The sequence below is a fragment of the Magallana gigas genome, chromosome 3, assembly GCF_963853765.1.
Source record: "Magallana gigas chromosome 3, xbMagGiga1.1, whole genome shotgun sequence".
NCBI lineage: Eukaryota > Metazoa > Mollusca > Bivalvia > Ostreida > Ostreidae > Magallana > Magallana gigas.
The window spans coordinates 38,673,374-38,688,105 of NC_088855.1; the positions used below are offsets into that span (position 1 = coordinate 38,673,374).

A 14,732-nucleotide genomic window follows, 5' to 3' on the forward strand; every position below is an offset into this window, starting at 1 on the left:
CCGATGATAAAGACCGATAAAAGAATGAGTCTGTAACTAAATCCATTTGTTTGTTTGGTTTCGGAAATATAAAAAGAGCAACTGCATGAGTGCGGTGTTTCTTTTGGCTTGTATTTGTTTTATGAATGTTTGACAAATTTTTGATGGTTATTTACAAAGAAAAATATCACGATTCAAGAGAGTTTTTGGGGCTATTATGTAATAAAATGTAAGGTCTAAAGAAAAGCAATGTTCAATACCAAAACAGTATTAGCTTTTTTGTAAAGAGTGAGAAGATACGTTAACACTTGATCATGTTCATTGAATGTGTGAATGTTGGTTTTTCAACAAGATTCTAGCTTGTTGTTTTAAGCAACGTGTTGCGAACGTAGTAGAAAAAATATTATTGAATTCAATGATGAAACATCGATAAATAGGATAACTTTCAATTCATGGTCATGATATCAATATAAAATTAAATTCGTAATTGATTCTTAATCTAGGAATTCAATTCTATACGATACTTTTTTTAGTGACGTTAATTAATCTCTCTCTTTTTTCCCTGTAATTAAAATAAGTGTTAAGAATACGCTGTTGAAAGAGGGTCACGTTGCAGCTGAATATGATATGCAAAATAGTGCACGCATCGATTCAAAACGGTGTATTTTCTGTACACAATGGATTCCTCTGTAGCCATATTGAGAAGTTAATGCATTCAAACTGCAACATGATCTTCCAGCTTTTGTCAGGGAAGTATAAGGATACAAAGAAGACCTTCGCTACTCTTCCCGGTAAATGCATTTAGTCAGAACAAAGACACTCAATGTACCCAGATACGGCGGTTCATCTGTCCGCCAAAATCTGTTGCAACGGGTTATTTTTACTTGTTGCATTGTTGTGAGTTAAAAGAATAAACAACTCGCCTGACCTGTTGACTCGGTGACCTAGGGATTGACATGTCAGGAATGTTTCCACTGGGTCGCTTCTTGGACAGTCCCGCTTCTGGCGCGTGCTTTATTGTCCGAGCTGACGGTCCAAGCAGAGCAGGGATGGCCCTGACAACATGTGGCTTTGATCTGTTGTCTAGGTCCACGAGCTGTGAGTCAGTCTCCTTGTTTCCTGGACAGGTAGCATCTGACAAAGAGCATCATTACCTGTGATGGGGATATACCTGGGCCATCACTCTCTACAATTATGTTCTTATGTGTCATTAAATAAACAAGGTGTTTGGGCTCCGTACGGTTGTAAGCTCCTCATAAGTATCATCTTACCTCTTCAATGTGGTCACAAATCACTGAATTCTTATAATGTATCTTTGAAAAGATGTATTCTTCACATTTGGGGGAAAATAAAAGCACATTTTCAGCTTGCTAAAGTAAAAATTTTACGTTGAATGAGATTGACTCACTTCAGCAACGGTTTTAAAGATAATTTATTATTTTTTCCTTATTAAGGCCTTAGAGTTTTCAAATTATTCCACCTTTTTACGTTTCTTGAACAATTCGGTCCTCCTCAAACGGTTGCATGGCAGTGTCTTTCATTAAAAGCTTAAAATGTCATATAAAAAGTCTTTTTGATTTTTGTTTTGTTTTGTTTTAACGTTTGATATCAGGAAAGTAAAGATATATGAGATATAAGGGTTTTAATACGGACCGGGAAAATTATTATATTTGTTGAATTGCTAGATGGGTGGTTATCAAGTAAATTCGGCTTGGCCTTCATTTTCGAGATTAAAAATTCTCTCGTTAAGAAGTTTGTAGTACTTCATAGAAACTTACAAATTCTTTTTTATTTGTCCGTCTCGAGATGCTTACACACCATGTATTGTGAATGAAAGAGGCAATCAAGCAAACAAGCTGTTGCGATGTTATCATCCATTTCAGGATATTTTCCTGATCACAGGTTTGGATATTATCAAGCATCAGTATTTTTGGAGAGGAGAAATATCATTTTTGTATTCTTTGTACGATGAGGACAATTTTAAATTAGCTATTTTTTTTTTTTTTTTGGAAATGGGAGAGGCATTTATTGCAATGGTTCTTCCTATTTGCTTTTTAAAATACACGTCGTTTTCCCATTAATAGTAAAAAATAAGTAATCACTGTATCATTCTGAATAAAGGCATAGACATTTCTAGTCAATAAACTTTTTTTATGTACATTACCACAAGCAAGCGTAAATAATTCAGTGAATGAATTAAATGTCTTGTGTGTGTATATACAACTCAGAGGTAATCAGGAATTGATACAACTGTGGGTCCATTACGTCTTATACCTTCAAAGAATTAAACTATATTCATTACATGATTACTTTATGGAGTGAGTCTCGGGTGTCTTCATTCATGCAGCCCCAGACGCGAGAGCCATCACTCAATGAAGCTCGCCGGCTAGGGTTCTACGCTTGGCCAAGTTCGAAGAGTCGACCTGGAAAGGCTGGCCTTCTTCACACCGAACGTAAATATACACAGAGAGGAAGTTTTGTTGTAACACAGTTTAAACGTGCTAGGCTGAGGGTCGACACACTGCTGTTGTTGTTTTATCGAGGGAAAGGCGTTTTGACAACATTCCTAATTTTAACATTTAGAGATTGTTAATTAAGAACTGTGTCATGGTGTGATTTTTTTATGTAAAAAAAATCCAGAAAGAAGGGAGTGTTGCATTTGTATACGGCTCTCTAAAATCCTGGACAGGTAAGTGACATAATTGTTTGGTTTGAATAGGAAACTATTTGATAAAATAAAGTCCAAATCAAAGAATATAAGAATACATGGCCATCAAATACAGTGTTTTACTTCTTTAATATTTTGTCAGTTGACTAATGTAAAAAGCAACAAAAGCAATACATTGTTATCTAGCATGTGTGTTTGTTGACATTCAATGCATTGCAACATGAAGCAGATCGTCAATTGAAACTATAGAAACTGTCTTTTCTGTTGTTTCTATCAAATAGAAAACATCAAATTAAAATTTTAATTGCATGTCAATTTTTAAATTTTTTGGAAAAAAAAAAGAAGCTTCGTATTTTTGAAAATTTATGCAGCAGGCGGGCAATAGTATATTTTTTTTCCTATATGGTATATCGTTATTTCTTTGGGCAGGTGATCCTTTCTTCATTGTATGAAGACCACCTAAAAGCATGCGACCAATATGGTTGTGAATACAAAATCTTTCTGGTAGCCAAATAGGTGTTAAGGACTTGGGATTAAAAAGACATTAGAGGGAGGCGGGCTCATGGGACCTCAATTGTGATTATCTCTGTTCATCTCGCTTATTTACCTGAACTGAATATGATTTTTAAAAATGAAAAAAAAATTCTTCAAAGACTGAACTTAAAAAATGGAATGATCGACAATTATGGTAATCGCTCGAGCTTAGTTTATGAGTGAATAAGCTACCCTTACTATACTCATATACACATTTACTTTTCTTTGTTGTCATTACTAAAAGTTAAATTCATGGGTTTTATCATTTTACTCAAGTGAAATGCTTTTTGAAATCGCAGTTGGTTCTATGTTGAAATCAGTTTGATAAAACGAGTCTCTAGTCATCGTTTAAACCATTAAACTATATAAATTTTTGTATATAATCCTAGCTATATCTATAAATATATGTATATGTTATTTGGGTATTTAAAGATAGAAATGCATTTGTCTCTTCCAAGAAAAACTCTCTAAAAATCAACTTTATAACAATTTAATAACCCATCGGCATTATGGGCGTTATAAAACAGATTTGATGCAATTTTAAAAATTGTAATAACTCGGCGCAAGGTAATTACTGTATCTCGAATTGATGGTTGAACAAGTACTGACATTCTTCAAATCACACTTGGTACGAAAGCTGTAATTTCAGTAAAGATCAAAGATATTTAAATGGATATTTTAAATTTCATCTTTAAACTTTTTTCTTGCATATTTTTTTCACATTTTATTGATCACTCCAATCAATATAGAAATGTCTTAACACTACAGATCTAGACTGTATTTATCAAATATATACATGACAAATGTACTTAAAAGTGTGCAAACACAAGGGCTTTGAAGACTAGTGTGAATTTTATTTTTATTTGGAATGCATCTGTACACTTGCCATGAATAGAGAGAATTTCAATAAATAAAGATCGAAGATTAGGACAAGTTTAAGAATAAAAAAGAATTAGATTGTATTTTAAAATGGTATGTATCATGATTAGATCGACTCTTGGGAGGGGATGTCAAAGCTTCACTTATTAGATGTTATGTAATTATGTAACCATTCAATATTCATTTCAGCCATACAATATATCTTTTAGATGTGTCATTTTTTTTCTTAAATTTGAAATTTATTTATATTTTGGCCATTTTTTCTGATTTTTAAGGAAAAGCTAATTTGTTTTAGACAATTAATATTTACTGTATGATAATGTCACATTTTTGTTGAAAATGTAAAGGAGCCAATCAAAATAGGTTATGGATATTTTATGAGAACGAGAAAAGTTAAGCCAGATGGCCAGCTATGCGGTCTGAAGTTTGCGTCAGACTGCGACTAAGAGAGTTTTCTCTTTGATGCATCTGAATAACGTAAGACGGTGTAATTGTATCGTCAATGCACAACCCATTCTTTGAACTATTTCATCCACAAAACAAGGAATTATTTTTTTTTTCAAGAAAGAGAGCTTTCATTCTTCCTTGAGACATGTTCTCAATGTTCGTGTTAAAATGACCTGGGCCAACGTTTTACTTTAATTCATAACAAATCTGTATGACAGAGGTCTATTTTCAGACGAAGAGCTGTCGTATTAAAAGCGTTACAATGAAATCTTCCCTATGATCTGAGGGTAAAATATGACAGATAATTACTTCACTACAAGATGCAATAATTCATTGTCATTTACTAACTTAATCCAGGGAAGGGAATTAAGAAAAAAAATACAAAATCAGTGAACAATGTATCATGTCTTAACTTCCAAGTTTTGGTTTTAAGATAGGAGTACACATTCAAAATTTCTACGGCTTGTCGTGTTATTATCAACAAGGACAAACCAAACATTTTTGTGGTGTTAATGAATCAAGATTGTTTAGTTATTGTGTATTGGGTCTCTTTAATTGAAATGGAAAGGTCGTCAAATGGAGAGTGTGATTAGACTTATCAATGGGAAAGGGACGTATCATAGTTTTATCACCCAGAGGATCCCAAACTGGTCAGATACAGAGGGTTGTGAGAGGGTCAGAGAGGAATTACCCTTTGATGTTTATCAAGAAGCTTAAGTTGATAAATAAGTTTTTACTAGAAGGCTTAACTTCTGAAAACAAACAGGAAATTTTTGTCTTTGACAACGAGCAAAAGAAAACATTTGCAAAACCCTTTTTAACCCGTTATTACTAGCGGTAAATAGTATATACTGTTTAAACCATGGCTACAGAGATTGATATATTTCATTAAATCAATCCCCCTTTTTATTTTCATTTGTTTTCGGCCGATTCAGGCTAAGTAAAGAAATTAGCGAGGCTATGATAAAAGAATGTTTACATGTTTGTGGATTAAAATTCTCCCACGATTCATGTTATGGTGGTGTTATATTTGCCAATCAGGTCGGCCCACCCTTCTCAAAATTCTGAGATCGGTCAGATTCGGGTTTTATTCATATTGTCGTAAAACTTATTCAAGCAATGTCCTCAACGAGCTCTTAATTACTTTTGAGAGAAACAATTGCTCGACGAATGTGGCAGTCTGTGACTCTGCATGAATTAGATAAAGAAAGAAGTTTTGTTTTTATTTTATCGACATCTTTTATGAAGATGAGTGAACTTGTGTTGGGACCCATACCTCAGACTGATTTTGTTAATCCGGTATTTAAGCACACACATTTCTTTAGAAATCGAAAACGTTGAAAGATAACCGTTTTACATGATCTTATTTTAAAAACGCTAAAAATCATGTTTTTAACCATAATTCTGTCAATCAATATTTTAATTGATAGATCAAAGAAGAAATTGGCCTGTGGGGAATTAAAGACATGCAGAACAGAAAACCCTGAACGGAATTATTTTGATAAATGTTTTGCATGTCTATCACAGTTTAAGGCTTTATTTATTAATGAGATTTTAAAGTTAAGTATACTTAGAAACTAAGAGTCAGTTTGTAAGCACCCTTCAGGGAGACTATTTTCCAAACTATGGCTCAATTTTAAAATCGTATTAATCTTGGTTATAAGTTTTCAAGGGCGAAAAATAGTCAAGTACCATATTAAAAAATTCGTTTCAAAATACGTTATGTAGGTATAAAATTGCTCGATTCGATTAGATTATCTGCAAATTGGATAATGATGTTACAAATATTTGTCCTCTGCTTGAATGTTATCAAAATTAACAGGTGCAGCTATCCATATCACCTTCTGTATTGTTTATAGAGTTGATAGTATTGTTGTAAGAAGTGTTGGTTATCTGAAATTTATCGTGAAATCTATTGCAATGTACGTGTGTCTGCATGGCCTTTGCAGGCAGATGTTGCTGTTCAAGATGCAAGACACAATTACATTTGTCAGTTTTGTTCTCTTGAGGCAATGCGATGTAAATTTCGTTGCATGTATTTTTCTGCCAGATGGTTCCGCTCACGAGTGCCAAATGTGTGAAATCACCTTCGGAGGGAAAGTGTCAAACTTATTTTTAAAAAAATACAACTTTTTATAAAAAAAATAAATGCCAGTGTTTATAAACATAAAGAACGTTTGCTTTGAATGGAGAATACTAAAGGAAGATGTGAAAATGAAAATTTAGAAAGATGTATTTAGATTAAAAGCAAATACCTGAAATGAATAAACGCATTATTGATTTACGGGTAATTTTTAATTTTTTTTATGAACGGTTAGGTGTTTGCATAAACTTTTCTATGTGTGAAAAATCCGTCTCTCGCATTCTATACGTATACGGAGACAAGACTCGGTGATTATGACCGTTGTTTGTTTAGCATATTTTGATAGAGAAACATCGTCCTGGGCGTCGTTTTGTACTTGGACATACCCGTCGGGAAAATGTCCAGGGTCGGCGGGTCCTATCTTAAAAATGTATGTATATGAGATTGAAGATGCTTAGAAAATCTACAAAGAATGGAACCTTGTTAGAATGTGTTATAATAGGTCGTAAAATTCCTATTTAGATAAGATATATATACTAAGCCGTCTTGGAATGTACTTTAATAGATATACCCCCAACTTCTCCGTGTTCATATCATATCATTGAATTGACAGTTTATAGCTAGAAGGTGAAATTTTAATAATTATCTCGACTCTAAATTAAAAGTCTTGCAATCTGATTAATTTCGACCGTTTGTTTTTATGTTGTGATATTTTTCTTCGATGTCATTTAATCACAAAGCATATGCATACCTGTCGAATTCAGCGATAAAACATTATTAATCTGTTTAAAAGGATTGATCCAAAGCGGCACGAGATTTCACTCTCTTCAAAAAAATTAAATAAATAGTACCGGTGAAATTCTTCCATTGAATGAGATTTTATTGGTGGCGGAGTTTTGCCTTTCATAGACGTGCTATAATTATTATAGACCTCGCCACCTTGCTTATTCTTTTATTTATTATGTAAATATTGACTCGGTTTATTCACATGGTTAAAGATATTAGAAGGTAATGAAAAGTAGAACAATAAGTAAAGGAATGTCAAACATTTCGTATGCCCATTTTATCTGTTGTAAATGGCGAAAGGAATCGGCTGTCATATGTTAACTATCGAAGACTTCTTACGGAACGCAATCGGTGTAAGAGATAAGAAATCGTTGACATGTAGTCTTTTAAACGTTATTTTGGTAGACATGTTGTGTTGTTTTGTGTTGAGAGGCAAAGTGGGGCCCGTGGGGAGGGGCGAGGGTAATGGGTTAATTCAAAATGATTCTTTGAACACTTTCATAAGTTAGTTGTAAAAACTAAGTACAATGTATACTTCAGTTCGGAACCTATAAAAATTGTTGCTATGTGTTATGGTCAAACTCTTCCAAACCGAATCTTTGTGTGCATTCACCTACATCAATATTTACTGTGTGGATATCTGATAAAATTGTATGGATGTCATATTGTGCACTTGAGAATTTCTAATTCTCTTGTTTTTTAATCCAAATCGTCTGGCTGGTTGTATTATTATGGTACTTGGAAGAAGGATGTACCAAGCGCCAAAATCCTTAACTCGACCAAAAAAAAAAAAGGAATTAATTTCTTTTTTATAAAGAACTGCACTCGATGTTCCTGTCTTTTGGGTCTTTATTTTCTAAAGGGGAACAAAGAAAGCGCTGGGAGTACATGTGTCAATCGGATTTAAATGTTTCTATATGTAACACTGCCTTAACTGATGTATATATCTAAACAAACAAATTATCTGAACTGCCCTCATTTTTCCCGATAAACTGATAGATCATTGAGAGAGACAAAAGCGGACATTGTTGTCCCTGTTGTTAACGCGATAACTGGTAACAACGGATCCTGCGATCTCATTGTTGTCGCATCTTCCACGGAACAAAAACGAGGGATCGGATAGGTACGGAAAATCTGAACGGATAATCTGTAACTTTTGGGGACTTCTTAATTTGCATAAGCTCGCAATGCTTAGTTTTGGGCTGACAGTAGCCTTTGGGGCTATATAAACGGACAGGGTAACTTAGAGAGGATTACTACACCTCCGGATTAAGGGGGAGATTTAACTGCCATTCAGAAGCGTTTTTACTTTCACACTATTTCTAAGGACATGTGATTCTTGGTAGGATCAGCATATTAGAAGGGTGTCAATGAGTATCTAATTATTTGAGGATTTTTATTCAGGAGTGCTATTGGAAATATTTTATGCTACATATGTAATCTGAATATAAGATAAAGTTCGTAAGTACAATTTTCTAATTTATATCACATGACGTTTAGCTATATAAAATAGTAACTATTTAATTTTTTATTGGTATGTGCAATTTAATTATTTTAAAATCTATAAAGATTTAAAATTTGTTTGATTTTAAACGAAATCTTATTAGATTTGTTACTATGACTTTTGATAATTTGAGCGCAATGCGTCAAAATTTTTGTAAGGAATTTATAACATATGTATAAGGTTTAAACTGTAGAAGATATTTAGATAAACGTACTTCTCACTGTTATCTTTGAACGAGTCTTATCTATGTAGTAGTACAAATTTAGCAAGGAAATTGTAAACGATGAAACACGACTAAAACATCCTGGGAGATTGGTCTCTGTCCCCTGTGTATATGTCCCGCCCCCTGTTTGGATGGTTTTTAGGCATTTTTAACGTGACTTTTAAACTTCTTTCTATCAGAGAGAACACGAGACGCGAAACCTTCAAGGTGTGTGTTTTATGGGGATTTTTTTAAAAGGCCTGTTGTTTGACATCAAGTATCGGCAGTGTGCTTTCTCGAGTTTCAATTTATAATGTTCTAATTATTTGGAGCATTTTTATCGATGAATTTAATACTTACGGAGAACTTGATTGCCATTTGTTTAAATAATTTCTTGTTTGTTGTCCAATTTCGGGGAGAAGTCATTCATGAACTTTAAGCTTAGGTTGCTCGCGTGCTGCATCCAAAAAATTGGGCAACAAAAATTATCTCTAATTACATCCAATTTCATGGTTTAAGCTCTCCTGCTTTATCTGTGATGTTTATCTTGGGTTAATTTCTTACGCTGGGAATTACTTTAATCATAGCATAAATAGACTTGGTATGCACCAATAGGACTCAGAGTATCAGAGCAAAATTTAAAAGAGGTAGGAGGCACATTGCATTGTGCAATTTTACAGGTAGATTATCTTATAATTATTTTGGAATGATAATCTTTGAATTACATTATATATTCAAGGTTTCATTTGTTTGCAGACTTTTGATCCATTTTTTGCATCACGTTTATTCATTTCCTTAAGGTTTGCGTGTCACTGAATGCAGCTATTATCAACAGTATAAAAACATAGAAGGTGAAATTAGTTTTGTCATTGACTATAACGTTTCTTTTACAGATCAGGGTGAGATGAATGATAGAGACCAACTGTCCGCTCATTGCTTCAGGTAGCCGCAGGTGCTCCTCTTTGATGTCGCAAACTTTCAGGTAAATATAGGCCTAATTGTGCTAATGACGAATGACTCCACAATGGACGATAGATAATGTTTACCTACCAGTGTTAGATAGCCGTTTATTGTATTACTGAGTTTGTACAGAATTAAGATTACTACTCGGATTATTTTTCGATTTCATCCGCTAAGAGATAGGAAAGAATATGACGTAACATTTGGCATGAAAACGAGATCAAGTTATTTTCCCCAACATTTTTGACTTTGGACAGTAGAATGAACCGATGTTGTCGGCGCGTACAATTGACATATTGTCGGTAAGCAAAACTGTTTGTACATTGAATAATCCTTGGATAATAAGCACTTCGCAGTATCCAAGAAGCATAAACTGAGTTACTACACTCTAAGATTTTTAAAGACTGGCAGTTATTTATGAAGATCTCCAAATTATCTGTGTTCGGTCCTCATCGAGAGATTGTACTTACTTTATTTACCCCCAAGGCTCCAGTTGTCTGTCGTGAGGTGCCGTACTGCACTCCTTATCTCGTACAATGTGTTTGCAAATCTCAGTTTTCATAACATTTGACAAATTTAAAGGCCATAACATATTTATAGCTTTATTATCTCTTGTCGCGGGTTTTTAAGTTGGTGAGAATAATTCTTGATTATAAATAATCTGCATGGACGCGAAAATACATGTAGTTATAAATATTTTTATAAATAGATATTCTTTTAAAATAGAATATCCGTGTATCTTCTTCCTTCTAATTCTTTATTGCACCAAATGAAATGGATCGTTCATATAATGTTATAGATGTACGGTAATTCTTGATATCGTGCCTTTTGTATCATCAACTGTTTTTAAATTTTAGATTTAGACGTACATATGCACCGTGGCAATCTGAAGTTTCTAATCCTGTGTGTTGGCATCTTCCCTCTTCTTCTAACTGTTTATAACATTGGAAAATGTAATCTAACCCAAGATGAGGACCCTGACTATAGGTAAAATTCCTTTTCTTTTTAATGTCACAGAATATACAAATTCGAAACATGTTGATATAATAAACTCATAAATTTTGAGTAACTTTACTTGGATTTTTTTTTTCAAGGAGGGAAGTGTCCTCGCACATCGTCAATGAGTTTGATGCCTCCGTCGGGTTTCAGCCCAGGGTAGCACAGTCTTACAACCACGTGAAAGGCAACCGACCAGTCAATTATGAGGAAATTGAGTGTGTAATCAACGGGGACTATTCCGTGGAAGGAAGAAAAGAAGGAAATGAAGTTTATATGCCATTCTCATTCATTCAGAATTATTTTGAGGTAACTATGTTTGGTTTTGCACAGGATAGCTACATCTTTTTTTAATGAATATGATATACATGTATATATGTCAAATGTACATTGCACGCATTTTGAAAAACCTAATGTTGCTCTTTAATTTGCGTCTCTAGGTATACGGCTCTATAGAGACTTCAGATGGGTACGAGAGGTTTTCCTTCCACCACAGTTACCAGGATGATTTCCCAACCGGTCCCCAGCCCAGGTACTCCCCCAGTGGAGTCTTCATGTCCTTTGACCTTTACAGTGTAGAGGACAGGAACAGAGTGAAATGTGTCAGTGGGATAGAAGGTATGCATTTGACAATGTCACTATTTTCTTCAAGTCTTTAACAATATATATCATTCCAATCTTCTTGGCAAAACTAATTGAAAAAGAATCGTCTCATACTGAATTCTGAGTGGATCTACAATTTTAGGTGTACCAATCTCGACACAATGGGAGCGCAAAGGACACTACTATCCCATACAAATAGCCCAATATGGCCTTAGTCATTACAGCAAGCATTTGTCGCAGCCAAGATCCAAAGTCAAAATTCTGGAGGATGGAGAGCAGACAGAGCTCTCCGATTGGCTGCTTCCGGACCGAAAATCCGAAATCCGGAGCAGAATGGACGACAATACGGATAATGGAGTCGTGGAATTCAAAACAGCAAGTAAGAAAACACCTTATCATCTACAGAAACTATAGAGAATTTCAACAATATCACTTGCTTAATTCAACATGTCTCTGTACTTTATAGCGTTTGTATGTTTAGGGAATTTCTTTGATTGATACATAAAAGCTTGTTTTTGTCTTTTCTAGCCAATTTGAAGAATCCCGGAATTACCAAATCCGCAAATGAAAAGATCCTGCTGACTTTATCCATGGATATCATGTTCATTAATAATGGAAGTGTGACTGTTCTGTTACAGACAGGAGATGGAAACTTGTTCCGTATTCATTACATTCTTTCTGATAATATCATTAAATTAGAGGGTAAAGACTTGTATTATGGAATCGGGTCGAACATGAAAAGGAAATGGATTCACCTAACAAGGCAGGTGATGGTCGATTTCCAAAAGGGATTAACATTGCAATATTCTAAAAACCGCAGCATGAAGATGAAAAGTGCAGCCCGCATTGCAGCTATATGTGTTCGTGGTCACGGGATTATGGACAATGTGACTCTTAGCTTCCATGCTCACAAAGACCTATTTCTAGATGCCGCAAACTATTTTGTGCGTCATCAAGATTCCAAGGGTGGTTGGCCAGTGAAAGTGACACGTAAACTCATTCCAGAGGTCATGGAGCTTGAACCTGGCTGGTACTCGGCCATGGGTCAAGGTCAAGCGATATCACTTCTAGTGCGTGCTTATGTGGCCTCAAAAAACAAGACTTATTTAGAGGCGGCTGGAAAAGCGTTGGATATTTTTGATATTCCGAGCTCCAAAGGAGGAGTTTTAGCCAAATTTTTAAATTCTTTTGACTGGTATGAAGAATACCCTACTACGCCGAGTAGTTTCGTTCTCAATGGATTTATATACTCTTTAATAGGTCTATATGACCTTAAACAAATGGCAACTAGTCCAGTGAGTGAAAAAGCAGCAGAACTTTACAATAACGGAATGAGGACGTTAAAAGCAATGCTTCCTATGTTTGATTCTGGAACAGGTACATTCTATGACTTACGACATATCACTGCGGGTCTAGCGCCGAACCGAGCCAGGTGGGACTATCACAAAGTTCACATAAAGCAGCTTTATTTACTTGTTCAATTAGACAGCGATCCTTTGTTTAAAGACACGCTACAGAGATGGAAAGGATACATGAAAGGAAACATCGCACCCCACAATTAGGTCAACCGTGCAATATACCTCTTGTTATATTGTTGCTGTTTCGTTACAAATTTTGAAGTTATTGTAATACAACCACTCCAAGGTTCAGCAGACAAACTACATGTTTAAATTACACATATGTTTTATAAAATTGTTTTTATATTTTTCTATTCAATTTTCCCCTTTATGTATTTTAGTGCTAGTTTAAACTTTTAATATGCGACCGGGAATTTTCCAAATAATGTTCAGTACTTTTTATTAAAGTATTACACTAAACACACCATTATATAATATACACATTCTTTTCAGATTGGTCTCATTTCAAAGAAACGAACACAATGTTTTATAGAACAATATTTGCAAATTATGATCTCATGTTGCATTTAAACACAGACTACTTCAGTACATTATAAGGCACGGCCAAGACAGAACAACTTTGTACCTTCATATATCCTGTTATTATGTTAATAACTGCATTCTATGGTGCTTAAGTTGCATACATTGTTTTCTTTTTGTTATTATGCCATTCCAGGGTTGTTGTATGAGCACTCGTACAATATTTGTAATTCATTTGATTGAAATTGTGTTGACATGTATTTTTTAAGGCAATGTACATGTTTTGAGTATTTTTCATATATATTTTTAATTTGTGAGCATTGTTCCTGTTGTATACAAGGATGCTGCAAGAATGTTCCGAGAAAAATGCATCGTACATGTGTATCATTGAGTGGTTCATTTCTTATCCTCATTGTCATAATTTGTTCTCAAAAACTCGAATAAAACAATAAAAACTCTTGATAACTTCATCTTTATTACCAATGATAGCACAGTAACTGTTGTTTTGCAAACTTAAACTTTGCTTGAATATATTATGGTTCTAGTTCTTAACATAATATTAGTAAATGAAAGAACACAAAGCGGGGGTTTTCAAAGAAAAATATGAAATATTCATATATCAACAAAGTTTACTAACTTCATGTTAATTTGGTGTCTTCTAATGTAAGGACTAGCGAATCCAACGGAACAAGCATGTAACACGCGAATCCAACGGAAAATCACATGGGAGGTGATAATTGGGCAACAAGAAACCTTTTTTCAACAATTTTATTTTCAATGCACTGTCCCCTGCCTCGCACATTATTAACACTGACTCATCCCGGTATCAAATATCTAGAGGATCAAAGTACATGCATATAGGTAATTCATATTGGGCTGTCCATGGGAGTTTTGAATTTTTTATCACTCTACAGAATGCAGTTCACATTCTATGGGTCAAGGTTAGCACTTACCCACCTAGAAGTGAATGAAATAGCAATAAACGTATGACAAAGTTTAAATTCTACTTTTCTCTTCCAGTTAAAATGAATCAGAGGTGCATAACAAAGCATAAAAAAGGGAAATTATATATAAAACTTCTAATAGAATTCACGGCAGTCCCTATCCCAACTCTTTAACTACGAAATGATGTTGTTCGGTTTGACAGCAGGACTTGGCTTGATTATTGAATTAATGTTCACTTACAAGGGGGAATTATCGACAAAAAGCATACT

The 14,732-nt window shown here is 34.4% G+C and overlaps 1 protein-coding gene across 8 annotated transcripts; it reads left to right on the forward strand.

Moving 5' to 3' along the window:
• The first annotated feature begins 2,446 nt into the window (after positions 1–2,446).
• LOC105324867 (D-glucuronyl C5-epimerase B) lies at positions 2,447–13,983 on the forward strand. 8 transcript variants are annotated; one of them, XM_034481464.2, is made up of 8 exons: positions 2,447–2,668; positions 4,740–4,794; positions 9,976–10,064; positions 10,900–11,029; positions 11,137–11,347; positions 11,479–11,656; positions 11,784–12,020; positions 12,170–13,983. In XM_034481464.2, the coding sequence occupies exons 4-8, from the start codon at positions 10,914–10,916 to the stop codon at positions 13,201–13,203; spliced, it is 1,776 nt and encodes a 591-aa protein (XP_034337355.2). In that variant the 5' UTR covers positions 2,447–2,668; positions 4,740–4,794; positions 9,976–10,064; positions 10,900–10,913; the 3' UTR covers positions 13,204–13,983. The 8 variants fall into 8 exon arrangements, with proteins under 8 accessions (XP_034337355.2, XP_034337352.2, XP_034337353.2 ...); XM_034481461.2 differs by lacking the exon at positions 4,740–4,794; XM_034481462.2 differs by lacking the exons at positions 2,447–2,668; positions 4,740–4,794 and adding an exon at positions 7,905–8,499.
• The last annotated feature ends 749 nt before the right edge of the window (positions 13,984–14,732 follow it).

Excerpts from the sequence above, each read along its gene's own strand:
- LOC105324867 (XM_034481464.2), top strand. The coding sequence starts at position 10,914 with ATGCACCGTGGCAATCTGAAGTTTCTAATCCTGTGTGTTGGCATCTTC. Across the intron at positions 11,348-11,478 it reads TCATTCAGAATTATTTTGAG|GTATACGGCTCTATAGAGAC; the intron begins GTAACTATGTTT and ends TTGCGTCTCTAG. Across the intron at positions 12,021-12,169 it reads CGTGGAATTCAAAACAGCAA|CCAATTTGAAGAATCCCGGA; the intron begins GTAAGAAAACAC and ends TGTCTTTTCTAG.